Genomic DNA, 22432 nt, shown 5'->3' on the forward strand with positions numbered 1-22432 from the left:
ATCCTCTTGAGATGCTCAATTTGAACTTGCCCAACTCAACCTTGATGACGATCACCACTTGACGTCATCCTCTCATGGGCTATATGTATAAAGAATTCTTCATTTGTTTGCATGCTCTAAATCTTAGTCAACCATAGCTCAACTCATGAGACTATCATGACACCGACTTAGAGCCATAACTTGAATGCTTCACTTGGAATCAAGCACTCAAGATCTTGATCAATCATTATTTATCACATAAGCTAGAGCATGGCTAATATTGAGTTCCACATAAGAACTCCATCTTCATTTCTTCTTCTTGATCATATCACATATATGTCTTCAAATCGATGATCTTGATGCCAATACCTAAGGTATATCTTTATCTTCATGGCATCCATCATTGAATCCAACACATGGACTACAAGTAGTACCTATGGAATATTCCTTCATATAAACTCAATGAAAACATTAGTATAGGGGTTGTCATTAATTACCAAAACCAAACATAGGGGCAATATACCCTTACATTATTTAAATAGAAAATCCCAATAGCATCTACTCCAAATACTATAAATACAAAATTTATTAAGAAAGGAAGGATCACATACGGTGCAACATGAGCTGCAACAGCGGCGACGACAAAAAAATGTTTGCATCAGTGTTTTCACCCAAGTTGAAGTTGCCGAAGAGGTCATTGATGTTCAAGAAGAACTTGTCAATGGGGAACTCGTCATCGGATGGCATTGTGTTGCTAGTAGTCGTGCTAGAGCGCTCGCCAAAAACCCGATCGTCCCTCGCCCATACAGGTCTACAAGATGCGGGGTTCCGGAGGCCTACTGTTCCATTCTTCGATGCACGCCAGAAGACAGGATGATGAAGATGATGGTTGTGATGCAACGTTCTGGAAGTATGCAGCCGCATGTGTCTCACACATGCTAGGTTTTTTTAGCGCTTATATAGTGCAGGTCGGGAAGGTCGTGAGCAGCAACCCACGTTTGAGTCGAAAGAACCCGCGAATCAGAAAATCTGAAAACAACTAAGTTAACGCGTCCAATAATGACTCGTAATTAATTGATATAATAATTTCCTAAATAGAAAAAATGTAAATAGGATGCATAGCTAAGAGCTCAGCTCGGCTCACTCCAGCGACCCGCGGAGCATCTTGAAGACGAGCGGGCGGCGGTAGAGGGGAAGTACGTCAGTGCTTATTCTCTTCTCACACCTTAGTGGGAGTAGATAAGGTTCATTTTATAAAACATTCCAACTAGCTATGGAAGACCACAAACAAGTAGGATTTTACGGAGTAGCCACAAACAAATATGAAAGATTTAACAACTCTCAATGGAAGACAACTGAAAGGACATGGAGCCCCCCAGGACGGCGTAGAAGATGGATGAAGAGGGTGAAATGAATGTTGGATGAAGACGGTGGTATGTACAATGTTAAAGACGGATGAAGACGGAGCTTGCCGTCTCGAGTGTAGTGCGCAAGGACAAGGTTTGTGCTCGATCGGATAGTTGGCCGTATCATCGGAGAGAGCTCAAACCTTGCATGCATTGCATCGTCTTTCTTGGTTGTTGTTGGCTCTTATCCATGAGATGTTTTAGAGCTTATGTTCATCCTCATGACAAGTTCTAACTCTTCGAAAGTGGATTCCGGATGCATCTCATGTTGCGAGTTCGAGTTGGATGATTTTCCTGGTTTACCGTATTGAGAGGTTGCACCTCTAGATTCATAGAAAATCATCCTCCACTCATTTTCATGTTTTAAACTTGTGTGGAGGTAGCTCTTGTTGTTCTCTTTTCAGCAAAATTGGTTTCACCTTATTTGGAGTTTCCTATCTCAAGATATGCATTTTACGGTTGCATCATGTTTAGAAAAACAGAAAAAATCATGTTGGGCCGGTACTACCGCCTATCGTACCGGCCCACTACCGGCAGTTATACTGCAAGCATGGGAGCAAATTAGGTTTGGCAATGGGTACCAATGACCCGCGTACTCGTCGGGTAAAAATTCAATAGGAGCACGGATATGGGACAAAATATTACCCATGGATTTGTAAATGGAAATATATCATACCCATCAGGTAGGACGGGTACGGGTATGGGATTGTAGAACCCATACCCACGTACCCATCTACCCATCTAAATTTGACAAGTAGACCGCTGTAATATTCTAAAGTACTTAATTTCCCCCCTAATCATGCCTTCGTATAGCTACGTTGAACCTCACGCTTTCTGATCTCATAATTAGTGGTAGGTTGGTGACGATTAGGCCCCATCTCGAGTCATATTTTTTTTGATCAATTTGATGTGTTATAAGCGCGGTTATTTTTACCTGCGAGTACCCATTTACCGTGCCGGGTGACGGGTATGGGAGTGGGATGGCTCTACCCGCACCCATACCCTGCGGGTGCCATCCCTTGAGCAAATCCTGGTATCAGGCCGGTAGTTGGGCCAAAACTACCGGCCGGCCCATCTTCTTCCCAGCTATTTTCCTTTTGGACCCGAACTGGGCCGGCACAGTTACTTCAGCCCAACTCGCCCCGCCACCCAGCGCCCGCACCTGGGCCGTGCTCACCCAGCCCGCACTGGGCCGCCACCCGGTCGGGCCACCCGCGCCTGGCCTCTCGCCCGCTCCTCCCGGGCCTGCATCGCAGCAGGCCGCCGCCATCGCTCACGCGCGTGCGAGCTCCAATCGCTGCGGCCTCGCTCGCGTGGAGAGCAAGCGCTCGACGCGCTCTCCCTGGACCTGGCCGCACGTGCTTCCTCGCTGCTGCGTTGATCACACTGCTCGCTCACGTGCGCGCGCGGCTCGCTCACTTCGCCGCTGCGCTGCTTCCTGCTAGTGCTCTGCCCTGCTGCCTGCCAGCCACGCCGCTGCGCTGCTGATCCTCGTCCTCTCTCTGTTGCGCTGTTTCCTACACAAGCGGTACTACTGGTCCAGCAGTACCGGTTTTGATCATCTTGTTGGATATTTTTATGACTATTTTCTGCATAGTTTTTCTGAAAGAGGTAATACCGTTTTCACAAGAGGTAGTACCAGTTTTTTAAAAAAGAGGTACTACCGGTCTACCGAGAGGTAGTACCGGTTGGGCGCGAATCTGCCAAGAATTCTATCCCAACGGACATATTTTCGGGTACCCTATTTATACTTTTCTCCCACCTCCGCCCACACTAGTTTTTCCCATCTATTCTCTCTCCTCCATTCTTGATCTAGAAAACTTGATCCTCCTCTTGATCCCTCCATTACTTGTAACACCCCATTTTTCAGAACCTGCATTTTTTTCCTACTTAAAATTTTGAACCAGCAAAAACTTTTCAATTTATGTCTGCTAGAGTTTTTAAATGTGCTCATGCTTGGTCTGGTCTAAAAATTTCCATTAGAATGTTTAAATCAGAGAGTTACCTTGGTTAATATTTTAGTGCCTCATTTTAATCCAGTAAGGTTTGCCCCTAGTATGTTGACACCAACCCTAAGTATCTTTCCCTCTCCACGAAAAACTCTAGTTTTTCTTGTTCACCATCACCACCTTAGCTAGGGGGAACACTTCCCTCTCTTATTTTGGTGATACCATCTCATCACCTAGGGTTACACCACCAACACCAACACCCCTTGTTTGATCATTTGATTCTTTTTCTTCAACACTTGTGCTTTTGCACTTAGTACCAAAACCTTGGCACATGCAATGGCATGGCCCCCTTCTCTCCTTTCACCCCTACCCCTTTATTTTCTCTTTTCTCCTTTTCTCTTTGGAAATTGGCCGAGAGGTGAGAAGAGGGGAGACTTCCCCCTCTCTTCTTTTTTCTTCTCCCTCTCTTCTCTCCTTGCTGGTTTGGGCCGTGACCAACACCACCTCTCCCTCCCTTGCCCTGGCCCAACCCTGGCCCTTACTCCCTCTCTCTTTTCTGGCCCGAAGGCCACCGGCCCCCTCTCTCCCTCGCGCCCAAAAACCCTAGCTCTCCCCATCCCGCACGCCTGGTCAAGAGACATGATGGCACGGAGCCTCGCTCGACGCGCCATCATGCCTCGTCTGCCGCGCAGCGCAGCGCCTCGGCTCCCTCCCCTCGCTGACACTCCAGGGCGACGTCATCGTGGGGCCAGTGCGTGACGCCAGCCCTCGCGCGCCCGTTGGCCATCGCCACCGCCCCACTCCACTGCCTCGCGTCCCTCCGCCTATAAAACCCCACCCAGAGGCATGCCTCCCCCTTCAGCTCCCCCACCCACTACGCCGCAAGGCTGCCCCACTCCACCCCTGGCTGCTTGAGCAGCAGCTCAAGCCGCTGCCACCGCCGCCCGACGCCATCACCGCCGTGGTCACCGTGAAGGTGACGAGGAGGAGCCGTCGACGACGCCACTCCCCTGCCGCTCCCCTCTTCCCTTCACCGCCAACCCCACCACCTGCATCTCCTAACCCCTCTCCCCTGCCCCCGACGCGCAGATCAGCAGCGGAGCGACGACGCCCACGATAAGACGACGCCGCCCGAGCTGCCGTTGACGTCGCGGGAGGAGGAGCAGCAGCCCCTGGACATCGCCAGCACGCGCACGCGACGCCCACCTATGCCGCCACGCCACCGCCAGCCGTTGGTAAGCCGCCGCGTCGCCTCTTTTCTTCCTCCGCGCCGGCGAGCGCCACGGACGTCGTGCACGCGCCGGATCTGGGCCGTCGGATCCAGATCGGACGGGCGCATGGCGCATGCATGGCCACGTCGGCATGCATGGCCACGTCCGCCGGCCTGGCCCGCCACGGGCCCCCGACCCTTTTTCCTTTTTTTTTTGGCCACCGGAGAGCCCCCACCGGGCCGGCCCATCTGCACAGCACCGCACGGCCCAGGGCGTTCCCGCCCATTTTATTCGTTTGAAAATTTGCTAAATAGAAATTAAAAATGGAAATCTGCCAGTGTACTGTTTTGCTAATAAAAATAGTTTGGTAGCTCCTATTGATGTGATTCCAATTGCATTAGAACCAGTATGAAATTATCTTTCAGATGCCACTGGCCTTGTATTTTAGGATTTATATGCGATTTTTAATGAATAAAACTTGATCACTGTTTCTGGTTAGTATTTTGGGTCTCAAAAATTGAAAAATAAATATTTTTGAATGATTCCAATTGTGTTAGTCTTATTTTGTTACTATGCATCTAGGAAAAATACCAGTAGCCTCTGTTAGTGGTGTTTCGTCTCTGGTTATAAGTGTATGTGTGTCACATGCAATGATAGGATTAGAGTTTGATGTTTTTAATTAAACCTTAATACTTTTTGTTTATCAAAATGGCCAAACCATGTTTTGTTACTGCCAAACTACTCCCCTGCATATTTTCATCTTGCTTTTATTATTCTTGGTTCTTGAGTATATGTTGATTGTATGCCTCGTTTATCTTTGCGACGCTAGATACGAACGATGGAGAAGTTGAAGGGGAGGACTTTGGAGAAGGATTTGAGGAGGACCAGGGACAAGCCAACCAAGGCAAGCCATCTTTGAACTCTGTTGATGCCTAGTTGGATGTCATTTGTTGATGTCCTGAAGCATCTTGTTTCCATCTGTGTTGATCTCTCTTTTGTTGTTGTCTATGTATGGTTGTAAGTGGGGTACTCCCTTGTGGGGTTATTCCACCCTTGCTCACATGATGGAGGGATGCATGGTATCATGGCCGTGTTGTTCCCTTTTGTCTACTTGCATGCTCAACTTGAGCATATCTTATTCCAAGATGGAAGCCTACCTCACACCCACCTCTTGATTACATCTAATGGTATCAAAGTCATGAATCTTGGTGTAATTCTCAAAATGAGAGAAGTATGCCGTGTACCCTTGTGAGTGATTGGTGGGATGGTGAATCTTCACCATCCATGTTGTATAGTAGTATTCCAAATCTAAAAAGTTTGATCCACCCTAGGTTGTCTTTATACATGCTTAACTTAAGCAAGTATAGCCCTCTTTGAGCCACTCACACATACCCCTCATGGCGTGATGACCCTCATCTCGCCCATAGTGTTGTATTAGTTCCTTCTCATGAAACTATAGGTTGGGAACCCCTCAAGATTTACCTTGTTGTAAATGTTTTTAAAAACCTTGGGTGAGTTAACCCAAGTGTATGGTTTATGAAAGCAAAGGATCTTGATAAAGATGTTTGGAAAGGATGTGTATGGAGGTTGGTTGGCAACCGAGGTGTTGTGGGAAAAAAGAAATGGTTTCTAAAAAGGAGCACTGCGTATAAGTGTACACCAGCCCAACTTTATTCGCGCAACCACATTATTCAATATGGGCACGGGCTTAGTCCGTAGTTTGTTGAAATTGGCATGAGCACCCTTCACAACTCTCTAGGGAGGGTCACGAGGACCTCCGACGCTGGGTTGCGCTCTGGAGGAGGCAATACACTGTCTAAACCGATAGCCGGACAACTACTGAGGGTCTTCCGTCATGGCGCCGGAGATACGCTCAAAAGGAGGTATGCTGCCGGGGTGCCGGGAAGGGGTAAGCCCGCAGGGAAGGACTTGTGCCAATGGAGACGGGCGAAAGACTATGACTGATTATTCGAGACTCGCATACTTTCGTATGACGATCCGGGGATGATCCCGGCGGATTTATCAGTTCTTGTGGGGAAAGTGCGCAAACTCTGCAGAGTAAAATCTATTCGAATAGCCGCGTCCGCAGTCATGGACGGGTTGCAAAGGTCTACCTTAACCCGGGCTTGCGTTCTGTTTTGACAAATGCTTTGCGAAGAAAGTGTGGTGTTTATGTGTACCGGAAAGGTACGGAAAAAGGGCGTGTGTTGACCATACGGAGATGGTCGTGGAAAAATGGAGACTAAGTGGGGAACTCTTTCCTAAATGTTTCTTGAAGAGGAACTCTTCTTTAACAAAGATATAGAGATGTCATAGATATCTTTTGAAGTATCTTCTTCAATAAAGATATAGGTATGTCATAGGAATTCTCTAGCATCCCATCAACTGAGATGGACTTATGCTACCTCATCTTCAATAAAGATATAGATATGTCATAGAATTTCCTAAGCGTCCCCATCAATTGAGATGGCGGCATGCTACCTTTCCTCCTAGAAGGTTAGCTAGTTGTCCTTGAAACCCCTTAGTGTCTGCATCACTTGAGATGCCGACGTGCTATATCCACAAGAGAAACTGACGCTCTTGTGCATGCTATATCCACAAGAGAAACTGACGCTCTTGTGCATGCTATATCCACGAGAGAAACTATGTCTCTTTCACATGCTATATCCACAAGAGAAACTGATTCTCTTTCCCAAGCTATTTCCACTTGAGAAAATAGCTCTTCCTTCTTGTCTTCTTAGATTAGCACTTGTCGTCTTGCGCTCTTGCAAATTACCTTTCTTGATGGTTTGCGAGTACAATTTCAAATGTACTCACGGCTTTGTCCCTGGCTATTAACTTGGCCAGACTATGAGGAGGACTATGAAGACGATGGAGGATATCAGGACGACTATGCGACCTAGGACGATCTCCAAGTCAGACGCCTATAGGTCTAAGGCATGACTTGGGCCCGATGACGTTGACGTGTATCCGCTGCTATGATTGTGAAATTGCCCGTTGTGGCATTTATGTAAGACTGGGTCATGTGACCCCGCTTTTGTAAGACTTATTTATTCGGTAATGTAATGGATGATGTAATTCTGGATATTCAGTTCGGTTATGTGCTCACGGTGCACTGATCATGGGATCGTGAGTTGAATGCATAACAGGGTATTTCGGACAGCTAGTCCGGGGTCCCCACACTACTCCTCTAATATTTTTGGAGGAAAGGATAGAGAAGATCTAGATCTATTGCTCCACCAAGTGAATCCCTCTCCCTGTGTAGGGATCTTGCTAGATCTAGATCTTGGAGTAATTTGGTGTTTTTCTTCCTATTTTATTCTTCCTCCCTTATTTTCCCAATAGCTTTTGTATCTCTGTTGCAATTTGGGAGAGAATAACGTGTGCATCTCAGTGGTGTTCTTAACCATTGCATTAGGTGCATCGGTTTGGGTTCTCTCCGGGGTTTCGGTCTAGTGTGAGTTCCCTCTAGAGTTCTTGGAACCCTAGAGGGCTTGTTGATCTTAGTGGTGTCGTTGCCTTCGTGGCCTTGTCGCTTTTGTGGCGTAGTAGCCTTTGTGTCCTCGTAGCTATGTGTGGCGTGTTGTAGCATTTGTGGCCTTGTACTTGAGAGCATCTGATGTTGTGGAGTTTGCCTCGGGCTTGATACTTGGGTGTTTTCCCCAAGCTTGTACGGGTTCGGTGACCACCCTCAAGGGTCCCTTAGTGGATCGAGGCTTTCCCACTCGAGGAGAATACGGTGACCCTATCGGCTTATTGGAGTGCCTCATGCCTCCACACCGCTCTAACGGAGAGTAGCACCCGCAAGGGTGTGAACTTCGGGATACATTGTCGTCTTCTCGTGAACCGGTTACTTCTCAACTCGAGCTCCTTTACATATGTGTTTTATATTATGATAGCCTTCGTGTTTGATGTTCTATATCTTGTTTGCTATCACCTTGTTGCTTATCATGCTTAGCATAGGTTGTTGGTGCACACAGGCAAACCCTAGTTTGTAGGCTTTGTGCTTAACAAGTAAACTACAGTTTTATTCCGCCTTGTTAAGCCTTCAAGTAGAAGTTTTACAACTCGCCTATTTACCCCCTCTAGGCGACATCCTTGTACATTCAACAATGACTATAGTTTTGATACATTTTGAAAAAATCAAATAAATAAAATAAAGAGAAAATAACTTGCCCAAATAGTCCTTTCAAGTGTGCAACTTTGTAGAAAAAAATTCCAAATTTGAGTAATGTAAAAAAAAAGAGTGTTCGCAAAAAACGCTGTTATGCACGACTTATCTTGGCTTCAAAGCCAAGTGATCAAGATATGACCATAACACTAGCAAAGTTCATGATAATGTGCATCTTTATTTGGAAAACAATATTTCCAAAGATGGTTTCCAACTTCTTTTTATCACAAAATCGGTGTTACATTTTCTAAGTGTCAAAACTTGCATTATGCAACTGCAAGGAATATTTTGCAAAAGGGAACCATCCCTATTTTCATGAAAATTAGACCATATGGGATGACCAAGATACAACTTTTCTCTATTTTTATGTACTTGTGCCCATTTATACGAGTTTGTTCCTATTTTCGTGAAGTAATTCGAATTTGAACTACACGTGTGCTCTAGTTTGGTTCTAAAAATTTCAAATATCATTTAGAGGTAGCCAAGTAGGATTCTATGCAATGACCATAATTAGGATTTAATATATTCAACGCCTTCCGATGATTGGCCATGGCGGCAATTTTGCGCTCATTTAAAAACAATCGAAGAAAATCAAAAACTTGCACAAAGAGTTTAGTGTCGATGAACAATACCAAACTTGAGTATTGACAATATTTAAAGGAAAGTGTTCTTAATGAAGGCTATAGTGCTTTCAAGCATATTTCATGATAATGTGCCCCAATTTGGTACAACAGTGTATCTTCGCATGAATAATATTTTCATAGGGTGTTTTCAACTTTTTGTCACAAAAATAACACTTCCATTTTTTAAGTGTCAAAACTGGGCTTTTTATTTGTGAATCAAGTGCAAAGAATATGTAGCAAAAAGGGGCCAAACCAATATATATTCATGAACGGTATATTATATAGGATAGCCAATTTCTTAGTGATGTGATGCTTATCCCTTTCTAACTACTTTTTCATATTTAAATAAGTTTTGGTCGATTTTTGTAAGTAGATAATATTTGAATTTACAATCGTGTTCTAGTTTCGCTCTAAAATTTATCAAAAATCAGTTATAGGTACCCAAGTAAGACTCTATGCAGTGGCCACAAATAAATATGATGGATTCAACCCTTTACTATGAATGGATATGGCAAAAAAAATATTGACCCCATTTTGAAGACAATCAAAGAAAATGAAAAAGGTAGTCCTTTCGCATGTAGTACTTTTTATGTGTAGTAGTTGCTAGGAAAAATATCAAACTTGAGTTATGAATCCTTTCACGTGGTTATTTAAAGAAAGTACATACATGATATTAACTCTATTGTTATTGCATAAACTCTATTATTACACCATTTCAATCGTAAAAATTGCATAAACATAAAACCAACTTGAATTTTCCTCATTAACTTATCTAACATAATTATCATAAACCAACAACTAACACTCTCTTCATACACATAAACCAACTGCAATTATTTCTCACTATCTCTACAATTGTCCCTAGTTCACACCGTCGTCGTCATTCACCTCCATTGAGGCCTTGCCCTGCTTGATTTAGCTTGGGGCGTCAAAGAAATGGGCTTGATCCATCTGCATGGCCTCTTCATACTTCATGGCTCTATCTTGCTCCGACGCTTCTGCTTCAACCATATAAGCGTCTAGAGTTTCTACGAGATGTTTCTCCGCGACATGTCTGGCCCATTTTGTGGCGAGAAAGTTTGCATTGGACCAAGTCAGAGCAACAAGCATCTAATAACGGTCCTCTTCGATGTTTCCATCCTTATCAGATTCAAGATTGATAAAGGGAACATGTTTGATATCGAGTGTGAACTAGCGGCTGACATGGCAGCTCCTACTTGAGCTCGAGCTCGGAGGAGTTCTTCTTGAGTCAAAAGGAGCTAAGATCGGTTACAACGCACCACAGCTCGACTCAAGAAACCATGGCCATCTAACGCAGATGCGGTTGGAGCTACGGCCGCTGAGGATGGAGAGGCAGAGCAATAGCAAGAGGGAGTGAAAGGAGCCTGGAGAATGGTACCAAACTAGAAGATGGTCAAGAAGTGGGAGAGGGACATGCTAGATGAAGATGCACTAGGAGAGATGTGCACACTTGATGCTCTTTGGTGATGATAACGCAGGTCCAAGAACTCACTAAGAAGATGATGAAATTTAATGTGGGGTATTAGTTTGATGATCTTTTTTATTGTTAGTTCGGATGTTTTGTAGTTATTGTGATTTTGGTGATGATGTAAATCAAAGATGATGTCGTGCTTAACTGTAATTCTGGTTTGTTAGTGCAAACTAGAGAAGGTGCTCTAATTCTGGTTTGTCGGTGCAAACTACTACTAGAGAAGGTGCTCTAGTTTACCATCATTTATGCCTATGTACCGAGGAAATATACTTTGTCATAGATTATGTACTGAAGATAATATGATGTATAGTTCCTTGTAACTTCGCAAATTCACACACACAAATTCATGCACACAACTTCAGATTTGATAAAAACATTTAAATTCATACAAACTTACTTTACTCATAAAATACATTTATGGATATTTTGAAAATATACTCCCTCCAATCCATAACAAGTGTCTTCGAGTTATAATAAATCAGCGCCACTTAATATGGTTCGGAGGTAGTAATATTTTTAAATTTTGTAAAAGAACGTGCTTCGGGGACTCGAGAGTCAAATCGACGCACTCGCGTTATGTATCCTCTCCCTCCCGATTCCCGAATATCGATTTGATATATTCATCAATGCACCTTTATTTTACATGAGCAATGCCTACTTGGTTGTTCAATTTTATGCCCTAACATTATCTCGAAGCCCAATCATTGTCCAGTCTGCCCTAGTTCACTCGCTCGTACATTAGTTCCAATCTTGTTTGATGGATGTGGGATCCCGTCTAAATACCACTTATAGTAGAATCTTAAATCTGCTACAAATTTCTTGCGGGCATGTACGGGTGTAAAGCCACACCTAAAGTATATAGATGCCTCAACAACAAAAAGAAAATGAGCTAAAGTATGTAATTCCAAACAAGCATTTCATTTCTGAACTTGACATTCTATAACCTTTGCTTTGGATAGTGGTTGGTGTACTAACGTGCGAGACCCGTTTGTTTGAGTGAGCGGGTTGAAACTCCTTCAGATACCAGTTCATATAACTGCATTGCAGGCTTGCAGTGGGAACTTGTACGTCCAAAAAAATATTTTATCGTCCGTGTAATGAAGAATGGATAATCCTCCATCAACAACACTAGGACCATACTTTCAATTTGGCCGTTAGACTTAACACGTTCAATAATAACAACGAGCATATCAACCACTATATTAAATAACATTGACGATAATGAGTAACCTTCTCTAAGCCTCTTCTTAGTCTGAAAGTATTTACCTTTGACTTTAATGACTACACTTCCTCCTGGGATAAAGCTTTGGATTGAAACATGCCACTTATCAAAAAAGCCTTTCAAACGAGCTAAAGTATGTATTCCAAATGAGCATTTCATTTCTGAACTTGACATTCTATAACTGAATTGCAGCGGGAACTTGTACGTTAGATGTAAATGCAGAGTCTGAAGTCATGAGCTTACTCGAAGCTACAGCCATCGGTCACAGTTCCGTTTAGAAAGATGATGCGAGGAGCAGGCACGCAACCGATCTCAGCTTATGTGCTTCTAGTTCTAACCTCTGCAACCATCCAAAATACGCGTGGATAAAATCTTGTCGGGGCGCGTAACTGATCAAAAACCAGCATCGACGTGGCAATCATAACTCACGGTTGCAACTATATCGATCACCTGCCTGCATGGCTGCACAGCAGCATGCCAACTTCCACGATAAGCATCGAAACGTCAACTCGAACGCGATCAAGCTCTGGACGCTACACAGTTGCACGAGTGAATCCATTGTTATCTTTCTAGTTCTACTCCGTAGATCGACGTCGCCCTGTCCTATAAATACGATCGAGGCGAAGCAGCCAGGCAAGGGCATGCACGCAGTTCACCTGCATTCATCTTCCTCGAGTTCATAGCCCTCCCAGTACTGCTCCAGAGTCCAGCCATGGCGTCGCCTTTCTCCGTTCCTTCTCTGGTGAGTGTTTGTTATCCTGTTGTGAATGCATGCGTTCGTTTTGAAGATCATACGACATGCAAAGCGTGCCATTGTTGGGTAATTTTGTTGTCTGACGATGGACGTGCAGATCATGGAGGAGGAGGAAGGGCGGTTCGAGGCGGAGGTGGCGGAGGTTGGGGCATGGTGGAACACGGACAGGTTCCGGCTCACCAAACGCGCCTACACCGCCCGTGACATCGTCCTCCTCCGCGGCACGCTCCGCCAGAGCTACGCCTCCGGCGAAATGGCCAAGAAGCTCTGGCGCACGCTCAAGGCCCACCAGGCCGCCGGCACGGCGTCACGCACCTTCGGAGCTCTCGATCCCGTCCAGGTACGTAATGCAAGCAATTCGTTACCTCGGCGGCGCGGCAAGGTCATGCCGGTCAAAGCGGCGATTCGTTTCGTTCGACATATACGTCTTGCCTAATTTGATCGTGCGTGCAGGTGACGATGATGGCCAAGCATCTGGACACCATCTACGTCTCCGGGTGGCAGTGTTCGTCCACGCACACCTCCACCAACGAGCCGGGGCCGGACCTCGCCGACTACCCCTACGACACCGTGCCCAACAAGGTCGAGCACCTCTTCTTCGCGCAGCAGTACCACGACCGCAAGCAGCAGGAGGCGCGCATGTCACTGCCCCGCGCCGAGCGCGCGAACGTGCCCTTCGTCGACTTCCTCAAGCCCATCATCGCCGACGGCGACACCGGCTTCGGGGGCGCCACGGCCACCGTCAAGCTCTGCAAGCTATTCGTGGAGCGCGGCGCCGCGGGGGTCCACCTGGAGGACCAGTCCTCCGTTACCAAGAAGTGCGGGCACATGGCCGGGAAGGTGCTCGTCGCGGTCTCAGAGCACGTGAACCGCCTCGTCGCCGCGCGGCTCCAGTTCGACATCATGGGCGTCGAGACCGTCCTCGTCGCGCGCACCGACGCCGTCGCCGCCACGCTGATCCAGACCAACATTGACGCGCGCGATCACCAGTTCATCCTCGGCGCCACCAACCCGCGCCTCAAGAGCCGGAGCCTCACCGCCGTGCTCTCCGACGCCATGGCGGCCGGCAAGAACGGAATGGAGCTCCAGGCCATCGAGGACGAGTGGACCGCGTCGGCGCAGCTCAAGACGTTCACCGACTGCGTCAAGGACGCCATCGCCAGCCTCAGCGCCAGCGAGCAGGACAAGCAGCGCAAGCTCCAGGAGTGGAGCAACGCCACCAGCTACGACAAGTGCCTATCCAACGAGCAAGCGCGCGAGGTGGCCGCGAGCCTGGGCGTGGCGTCCGTGTTCTGGGACTGGGACCTGCCGCGAACCAGGGAAGGGTTCTACCGCTTCCAGGGCTCCGTGGCGGCGGCCGTGGTCCGCGGGCGCGCCTTCGCGCCGCACGCCGACATGCTGTGGATGGAGACGTCGAGCCCCAACATCGCCGAGTGCACGGCCTTCGCGCAGGGCGTGAAGGCGGCGTTCCCGGAGACGATGCTCGCTTACAACCTCTCGCCGTCCTTCAACTGGGATGCGTCCGGCATGACGGACGCCGGCATGGCCACCTTCATCCCTCACGTCGCGAAGCTCGGCTACGTGTGGCAGTTCATCACGCTCGCCGGCTTCCACGCCGACGCGCTCGTCACCGACACCTTTGCGCGGGACTTCGCCCGGCGCGGCATGCTGGCCTACGTGGAGAGGATCCAGAGGGAGGAGAGGAACAACGGGGTGGAGACGCTGGAGCATCAGAAGTGGTCGGGAGCAAACTTCTATGACAGGGTGCTCAAGACCGTGCAGGGCGGCATCTCCTCCACCGCAGCCATGGGCAAAGGCAAGTCCCTGCTAATCCTATGCTAGCTGCGGACATAATCTTATTTGCACATGTTCTTTTTCAGAATTATCTTGGTCATGCATGTTTTATATTTCTTCTTGTTCTTCTAGCTCTCTAAGCAAATCTCTGATACTCTGATGTGCTTGCAGGAGTTACTGAAGACCAGTTCTGGACTAAGCCGGGAGCCAAGTCCAGGATGTGATGAGCAGTGGAAAAGAATAACAATTCCTAGGAAGAAAGAAATCTCTACAGAATATAATAAAAGCGGCATCAGATCACATCAGCTCCCGGAATTAGAAAAATTCACAAATCAATCTACTACTATTATTGGCATCGGTGGTTGGTTTAACCATTGTCTAGCTACATTACATACTCCTATCAATTGTGTCAGGCTCCAATTGGAAATCTGAAATTGGGGTACCTAAACTATATTGATGTCTTTAAAATCATCAATGAGTTGTATACATACATCAATTGCTGTTGAGTACTCTTATATATGCATGTAAACTCAACAAGCATGCAACTTTATCTTCCATTAATAAGTGTTCATTTGTTTCGTGATTCTCTTATCAAGATAGGAACTGTTTCTTGGTTCCACTTTAGACTTAAAACTTTATCTTACATATCACTGCAACTAGCTAGTACATGAATAATCGAACCTTCCACAAATAAAGCATATCAGAAAGGCTCCCTGAATTTGTTTAAAGGAAGTTGATGAAGAATATGTTTGCGACATACATCCCGCAAAGAGGGTATATCTTCTTACTTGGCCCAAGGCTTTAGAACTGAAAGCAAGATGATCCCTGCAATGACGAGAAGAAGGATAATAGCAATCATCATACACTTCCTCGACTTCTTCTGCATGCTCTTGGCGCTGCGCAGGGCTTCAGTACCAGTTTGCACATGGTTTACAGCATTCTGAACCTGAAGTTTGAAATGCAACAGCAAGCATGAATGGCAAACTTTCCTGACACACTGTTCAACTTTAAAAAAATTCCTAGTAGGTAAGACTGGCAAGCAAAACAAAAAGAAGTAACGGACCTGGCTCTCTATGTTGTCCAATATCTCTCCTTGTGCGTCGACGAGGGCTGCCATGTCTAAAAAAATCTGAGTGAAAAGACGTATACCATCAGTAAAGCAAGCGTCGATTTGGGTTTTCAGACATGCTAGTTTGTGGTTGCCAAACTGTGCTCCTGTGATGTATGTATTTACTTGATAGTCTACCAGAAGAAATTAGGAGTGGAAATAATTAAATGCTGGCAAAAATATTCAAAATATAATTAGTCCAACAGGATTGTCATATTCCACCATAATGCCAAATACAACCTGAGTCTAGTAATAACTCTATCTATATGTGCTCAGTTATAAGTATATGAGGTAGCCCTAAATACTTCTACAATCTTTGATCTATAAATCTATAATGGAAGAATCATTTGAATTTTTTTTTACCATGTCAGTAGAAAGTGAAAAAACAGAAAGCCAAAAGAAGCACTCTTGCCAAAAAAAAACAACTACCTGTTGCAATTCTATAAGCTTTTTCTCAATATCCATGACCACATCATGCCGTTCCTGAATTTCTTCAACCGTGGCCAGAATCTATCCGCCGACGACAATTTGTAAAAATAAAGTAAGAATCGACAGACTCAATAATATGAGATGAGGAAGGCACATAAATAGTTCGTGAAATAGTAAACGTTAATTGACCTGTCCTCTACCAATTCCTTGAATTGCTTTCTCGAAGATCTGCTCGCTGCTACCGGTCTCAATCAGGTTGTCAATCACCTAGTCATGTTTTGTGGCACACTAAAATCAGAAATGCAATGCATTTCCATGTACCAAATGTAGTAGAACTAGCATCCTCACCTCATCAGAAGGCTTTGTCCCAGTGACTGCAATTTTAAGATTCAGTTTTGCCATGAAAGGGTGCAAAGAAAATCAAATTCGAAACTATAAATCAGCAAGAGAATGAAGCCATAATTTTAAAAAAGACCTGTGAATATCCTTCTCTCAACAACTTCTCGGTATTCTTGTTGAATTGTTTGCCTTAGATTCTGCAGTGAACATGGATTAGTATACCAGTATACTGGAAGACAATAATTTTTTTTGGCACACAAGATGGGAAGTGATTTAGATAATCTAACCTGGAAATCGTTCATCCTTTCTTTGAGTTTCTTCTTAAGTGCACTGCCGTAAGCAAGAACTAGTCAAAGTTCATACTTTTTTGCTGGAACAGGTTAGTTTAAATCTAAGAAGCTCAAATTGTTTAATCAATTTCATAATTCTCCATCCAATGGTTATGAATAAAGATTAAACTTCCCCTAATCCTCTTTTGGATTCTGAAGACCACCCTCACAGCAGGATACCATATGTCTTGGATTCTTTGTTATCTTATTCGAGGGATTTTTACGATCGTGCAGGCTATATTTAGCCTATGTTAGCTTTTGTTGTTTATGTTTTTAAGGGAGATGATTAAGGACCTCATAAGATAGAAGAGAGCGCTAAGTGCAGATTTTTGGAGTACTTCAATGGGGAAAACACTCCCCATATTATGCCTCGAATCATCTAAAGTATCTCCCAATCAATTTTGAATGCCTGATATTAGAAGGTTTTCAGCGCCCTTGATAATGTTGAGATAAGTATGCATGTCGCTAGAACATCTCAAATAAAAAAATACTAAATATATCCATTCCAATATAAAAAAAGGTATGAAATAGGGTTTGCCGGTAATTAGTCTTAGCCACCTATCTAACATAGTGGTAAAAGTTGACTATCAATATGTCTTAAACAATTTGATCTCATGTTTAATGTTTTAATAACACCGTAATAATTATCACCTACAACCTTCTTTTGAAGTATTGATCATTTTTAGACATGAACTATGATTGTTGACTTTATTTGTTTCATTTTACAATGTATTGTAATAAAATGTTACGGTTCTATTTAAAATATTAGTGTTCTCTAATCACTTTTAGATATTTATAAAAATACCAATGTTCGCAATAATTTTTTTAATCCATAGTTCTAAATCTGGTGGCATTATGGGTATGTTTAGTTCACCGTATAGAAGCCGTACGAATATTTGCCAACGACTGGCTTGGCAATAAATTTGCTAGAGATTCCCATTTTGTCCAAATTTTGGCAGAAAGGATGAATGAAATAACCATAATTTGTACAACCAACTACGCAAGAGACGAAATACCATATGCCCCAATTTGGGCACCAAACAAAAATGCATACTCTACACTGAGAGGCACAATTCATATACTGTTGCTAGTAAGCTAAAAAGTTCCTGTGGTTATAATTTCATGTTTATTAGATTTTTTAGATTAACAACATTAAATCGAAAAATAAATGCCCAAATAAAAATATAACTTTAATTTATATTTATCTTTTTTATATAAATATTCGTTCTTTTTAACATTAAAGTTATTTCAGGAATTACTGGTTAAACTGGTAATAGGCCAGCCATCCCAGAAGATGTAGACTGCTTGTTTGATTTTTTCTTTGCGGTGATTGATGGATCAATCGAAACCCTAGTTGGATCTAGATTGTAGCCTCGTAAGTTGTTATGTTTCCTAGAGATAACATAAATGCTGTTATGTTTTCTACTCCCTCCATACCGGATTAATGGGCAAATACGCACTTTGAGAAACAAATTTGACTACTAATTTGGTCAACAAAATATAAAATATATATTAAAAAATTATATTATTGGATACATTTTTTGAATACGAATCCAACGGTATAATTTTTGTGGCATATATCTCATATTTTGTTGACCAAATTTATATTCAAACATATTTCTCGAAATGCGTAATTGTCCATTAATCCGGTATGGAGGGAGTAGCAAGTTGTAATCGTCTTGTATGATTTATCCTAGCACCAAGCAGTTGTACTATGTACTAGTCTGCTGTCGATTATTAAATTTACTCAAGAAAGTGACAGATATCTTACATGGTCATAGACATCCTCGATCGATCTACACTTGTGCCTTTCCCACAACCTGGCTTCTTTCTGTTAGCAAGATTCTGCAAACAGGAAATGAGAGTGAGCGCTGAACATCATCAGGTGAATTCATATGCTGAAAGGTTAATATCAGTCAGTACATTTCTGTCCATTTGCTCTAACTTCACTTTTATGTTACGTGCAATCTTCCCCACTTCGTCAATGTCTTTCTCCATCCGCCCCTTGATTGCTGGAACATGTGTCATATAAATTTTGCGATTAGATTTTACCATTTAGAAATGCAAGTATCATTTGCCAAAAAGAGAAATCCAAGTAGAAATACTAGTCAACGAGTGGAATTCGCACATTTCATTGCGGAGGCTTTAGTCACTGATTTTGACTCCTCATTTGCTTCCTATAGTGAATCAAAAGAAGGAATTTACTCCAATAGTACAAGTTGCAGGCCAGGGTGATGTAGAAGTAGTCATGGGGACTTAGCATTTCTAGAAACAAAATATACCTGAAGTTTCTTGACTATGTTGGACATCTTCTCCAGCAGCATCTCGATCTCCTTGACCTAGATCAAGACACCTTACTTTAAGAACAATAGGGCGAGGAATTTCTACAGATAATAACACTTAAACACCAATTTCTCTGTGGCTGCGCAATTGTGTTGACATAAAAAATTACATCGGTAATAATTTGGTTTTCAAGGAGGACTAGACAACATACAGACCTCCTCGAAGAAGTCCTCGAGTCCATAATCTGATCTGTTCTTGGAGTCCCGACGCCCCATCTCGATGTCCCTCTCCTTGGGGGGTTTCTCGTCCATTTCAAAAGAATCCTACAATTTGATTGATGGAAAAGCGTCAACAGCGATATCAACAACGATCATACAGTAACTGCTTCCCTGAAGAAAGAATCATAAAGTAATTGCAGGTTTGACTCATTTTACTGCAAATTTCAACAAAAAGGACTAAACGCAAGACAATATGAGGTCTCACATTTGACTTATCAGGAAATCAATCCAGGGTTTTGCAGGCGCCCCTAATTAGCAATTACCGACCTATGATGACACCAGGAGAAAAGTAAAACGAACTGTAAAGCAGTTCGCGTGAACTGTATGTACAGTACTTTTTTGTTTGCTGATTTTTACTGCCGCTGGCAGAGAGAAAACGAAACGCACGAAAGAAAAGGAACCGCATCATCTCAACAGAAATGATCTTGTAAACTGAAAAGAACATTACCGTCAGAAGATTGTTCATCTTGACTTCGCGTGGAGAGAGAGACCCAGAAGAAGAGATCAGAGGGAGAGAGAGCCAGAGGAAGAAGAGATCAAGAAAACGTATGCGGTGAGGGCGACATTGGAATGATCGTCTTGGAGTGGAACGCCGGCCAGCGATGGAACCAAATCATTAACTAGTCCAGGACAGCCGGATTCAGTAACAAGTTAAAAGCGACGTTAATTCCTTTCCTTGCTTTGGGAGGGCTCCACACACCCGTCAGGGCAGTCCCGAAACAGACCCTCCTTCGCAGCGAAGGCAAACTGGCCACAGGACCTATTTCCTGCCCAGCTGCCGAGCGGATTAAGGGCATCTCCAAACCAGGCTACCCAAACGGACAAACGGACATTAGATTGGTCCGTTTGGGTAAAATCTGCTCCCAACGGGCCGACCCAAATTAAAAACGGGCAGACGTAGCGTCCGGCACGACCCAAAGCTGGACCAAATTTAGGAGTCTTTTGGGGCGAGCCGGACGAACGCGGACGTCCATTGTATCCGCCTGTGTCCGCGTCCTGGCCCATGTGACAGAGACACAAAATGCAACCGCATGGTCCCAGCCTTCTCTCTCTCCTCTGTCTTCCTCTGTTGCTTTTCCTCCATGAAAAACTTCAACGCTACTCGCCGGATTGGAGCTCACCTAGCCGAGCTCCGGCGCCACCCTCGCCTGGAGACCCCTGCCGCCGCCGTCTCCTTTTTTTTCAGTCATGCTGGAAGTCGCCGGAGCAGAAACGAGCGCCGCCGAGCAAGACGCGCCGCCGGGCAGAGCACGTCGGCCGCGACGCCGCCCTGTGCCGTGCCACGACGCCGCCCTCCGCCGCGCCACGACGCCGCCCTGTGCCGCGCCACGGCGCGCGCTGTGGGAGGAGGTCTCCGTCGAGCCGCATCGCGGGTGCGGCCTCCGGCGAGGCGAGCACGAGGCGCGGCACGGCGTCCCGGCCTCGGCCTCCGGCGTGGCGCATCGCGAGCGCGGCCTCCGGCGAGGCAGGCACAGGCGCGGCCTCCGTTGGAGCCGGCTGCCCCGCGCTACAACTACGCCCACGCCGCGCCTTCGCCATGACGCCGGCCACCGGCCGCCTCCCGCGAGCACGTCCGCTGCGAGCCCGCGCCTCGCCTCGATGCCGCCCCGTGCCGCGCCCACCACACGACGCCACGCGCTCCAACCGCTCCCGAGTCCCGCCGCATCGCGCCGCATCGCGCGCACGCCGCTGCGAGGGCCGACGTGCGCATTGTTCTCCTCCAAAGGCGATACGGATGCCGGGCTTGCTGCTGGTGCTGGTGACCGAGTGCCCACGCAGCAGGCCGGTGATGTCGAGGACGAAGCCATGCGGCCGCTGCGGGTGCTCGCGCGCGCAGCCGCTGCTGCTGTTTGGGCGCGCCCGGAGACGGGCAGCGCGCGGCGGAGACGGGGCAGCGTGCGGCGATGGCCGGCTGGGCGCGCTGCGGACGTCGGAGAAGATCTTCTTGGTGCACGGCCGCGACGCGACGGAAACGAGCGGCAGAGGCTGGCCACAGGCGGGGCCGGAGCTGGCCGTGCGCGCGGGCGGGGCGGAGGCCGAGCTCCTGCACACCGATCGCGTCGCAACCCACGCCGCCGCGCGCGTTCCACGCCGCCGCGCGCATTCACGCCCCGCGGGCGCCGGCAGGGCCAGGCCGCGCCGCACCTCGGGCCGCCTCTGCGAGGGCCAGCCGCGCGCGAGGAGAACGGGGCAGCGGGAGGGAGCGGATGGCGGAGGTCTGGCCGCGCGGGGCTCGCCTCGCCACGGCTGCGCCTCTCGGCGGCGGGACTCGCGCGCCTCGCCATGGCCGCGCCGTCGAGGGGCTCGCCACGCACGCCCTGCCCTCGCCGGCCTCGCCTAGCCGCGCCATGGCCGCGCCGTCGCCCTAGCCGCGCCACGCCGGCGCCGTCGAGGCTCGCGCCGAGCTCGCCGCCACGGGCTGCTGCGCCGTCGCCAGCCTCGCCATGCCCGCGCCGTCGCCGGCCTCGCCCGCCACGCAGCTGCGGAGCGCCGCCAGCCCCGGCCCCAGCCTCACGGAGCGCCGCCAGCCCCGGCCCGTCCTCGTCGACGGCACAAGCTCTTCAGCGAAAGAGGGCTTCGGTTTGGGTCGTCTGTGGCGTTGGGGAATAAAAGTGGAGGCGGACGTGTGTGCGCGTCCGCGCGATATCCGTGTGTCCGTCGCACGACCCAAACGGATGAAAAACGCTGTCCGTTTGGGTCTCTGCATTGGAGATGCCCTAACCCCCACGCGCGTGCGGGGGCGCGGGACCCGGCCCATCAGGGTTGGTTTTTCTGCTTTTTCGTTTTTTCTTCGGTTCTTTTTCTGGTTCGGTCGGTTTTTTGTTGGTTTTGTTTCTTCTATGTACCTTCCCCGGAACCAGACCGGTAGCCCAGCCGGTAGTACCGGGCCTAGGTCCGTATCGAGCCGGTAGCCAGACCGGTACTAACCGGGCCAGGCCATCGTGGCATTGGAGTGCCTTGTGCCTCCACGCGGCTCCAACTGAACTTCGGGATACATCATCATCTCTATGTGCCTCGATTACTTCTCTACCCGAGCTTCTTTACTTATTCATTTTACTTTGTGA

General features: G+C 46.8%; 2 protein-coding genes across 2 annotated transcripts; one reads left to right on the top strand and one right to left on the bottom strand.

Moving 5' to 3' along the window:
* The first annotated feature begins 12639 nt into the window (after window positions 1-12639).
* LOC127333272 (isocitrate lyase) lies at window positions 12640-15179 on the top strand. The gene is made up of 4 exons (XM_051359649.2): window positions 12640-12795; window positions 12905-13147; window positions 13261-14623; window positions 14773-15179. Exons 1-4 carry the CDS (start codon window positions 12766-12768, stop codon window positions 14823-14825), a joined length of 1689 nt encoding a protein of 562 aa, XP_051215609.1. The 5' UTR covers window positions 12640-12765; the 3' UTR covers window positions 14826-15179.
* Window positions 15180-15319: 140 nt separating this feature from the next.
* LOC127333273 (syntaxin-132) lies at window positions 15320-20038 on the bottom strand. Its single transcript, XM_051359650.2, has 13 exons — window positions 19816-20038; window positions 19305-19412; window positions 19089-19145; window positions 18935-18983; window positions 18730-18818; window positions 18578-18651; window positions 16765-16807; window positions 16614-16674; window positions 16487-16512; window positions 16328-16405; window positions 16139-16219; window positions 15665-15730; window positions 15320-15547 (listed from the first exon to the last, which is right to left on the bottom strand). The coding sequence occupies exons 1-13, from the start codon at window positions 19831-19833 to the stop codon at window positions 15386-15388; spliced, it is 912 nt and encodes a 303-aa protein (XP_051215610.1). The 5' UTR covers window positions 19834-20038; the 3' UTR covers window positions 15320-15385.
* Between the last annotated feature and the right edge of the window lie 2394 nt (window positions 20039-22432).

This window comes from Lolium perenne, chromosome 2 (assembly GCF_019359855.2).
Source record: "Lolium perenne isolate Kyuss_39 chromosome 2, Kyuss_2.0, whole genome shotgun sequence".
Lineage (NCBI taxonomy): Eukaryota > Viridiplantae > Streptophyta > Magnoliopsida > Poales > Poaceae > Lolium > Lolium perenne.

Excerpts from the sequence above, each read along its gene's own strand:
- LOC127333272 (XM_051359649.2), top strand. The coding sequence starts at position 12,766 with ATGGCGTCGCCTTTCTCCGTTCCTTCTCTG. Across the intron at positions 13,148-13,260 it reads GAGCTCTCGATCCCGTCCAG|GTGACGATGATGGCCAAGCA; the intron begins GTACGTAATGCA and ends TCGTGCGTGCAG. Across the intron at positions 14,624-14,772 it reads CACCGCAGCCATGGGCAAAG|GAGTTACTGAAGACCAGTTC; the intron begins GCAAGTCCCTGC and ends ATGTGCTTGCAG.
- LOC127333273 (XM_051359650.2), bottom strand. Across the intron at positions 18,984-19,088 it reads ACATAGTCAAGAAACTTCAG|GAAGCAAATGAGGAGTCAAA; the intron begins GTATATTTTGTT and ends GATTCACTATAG. Across the intron at positions 16,808-18,577 it reads TCGAGGATGTCTATGACCAT|TGCACTTAAGAAGAAACTCA; the intron begins GTAAGATATCTG and ends TGCTTACGGCAG.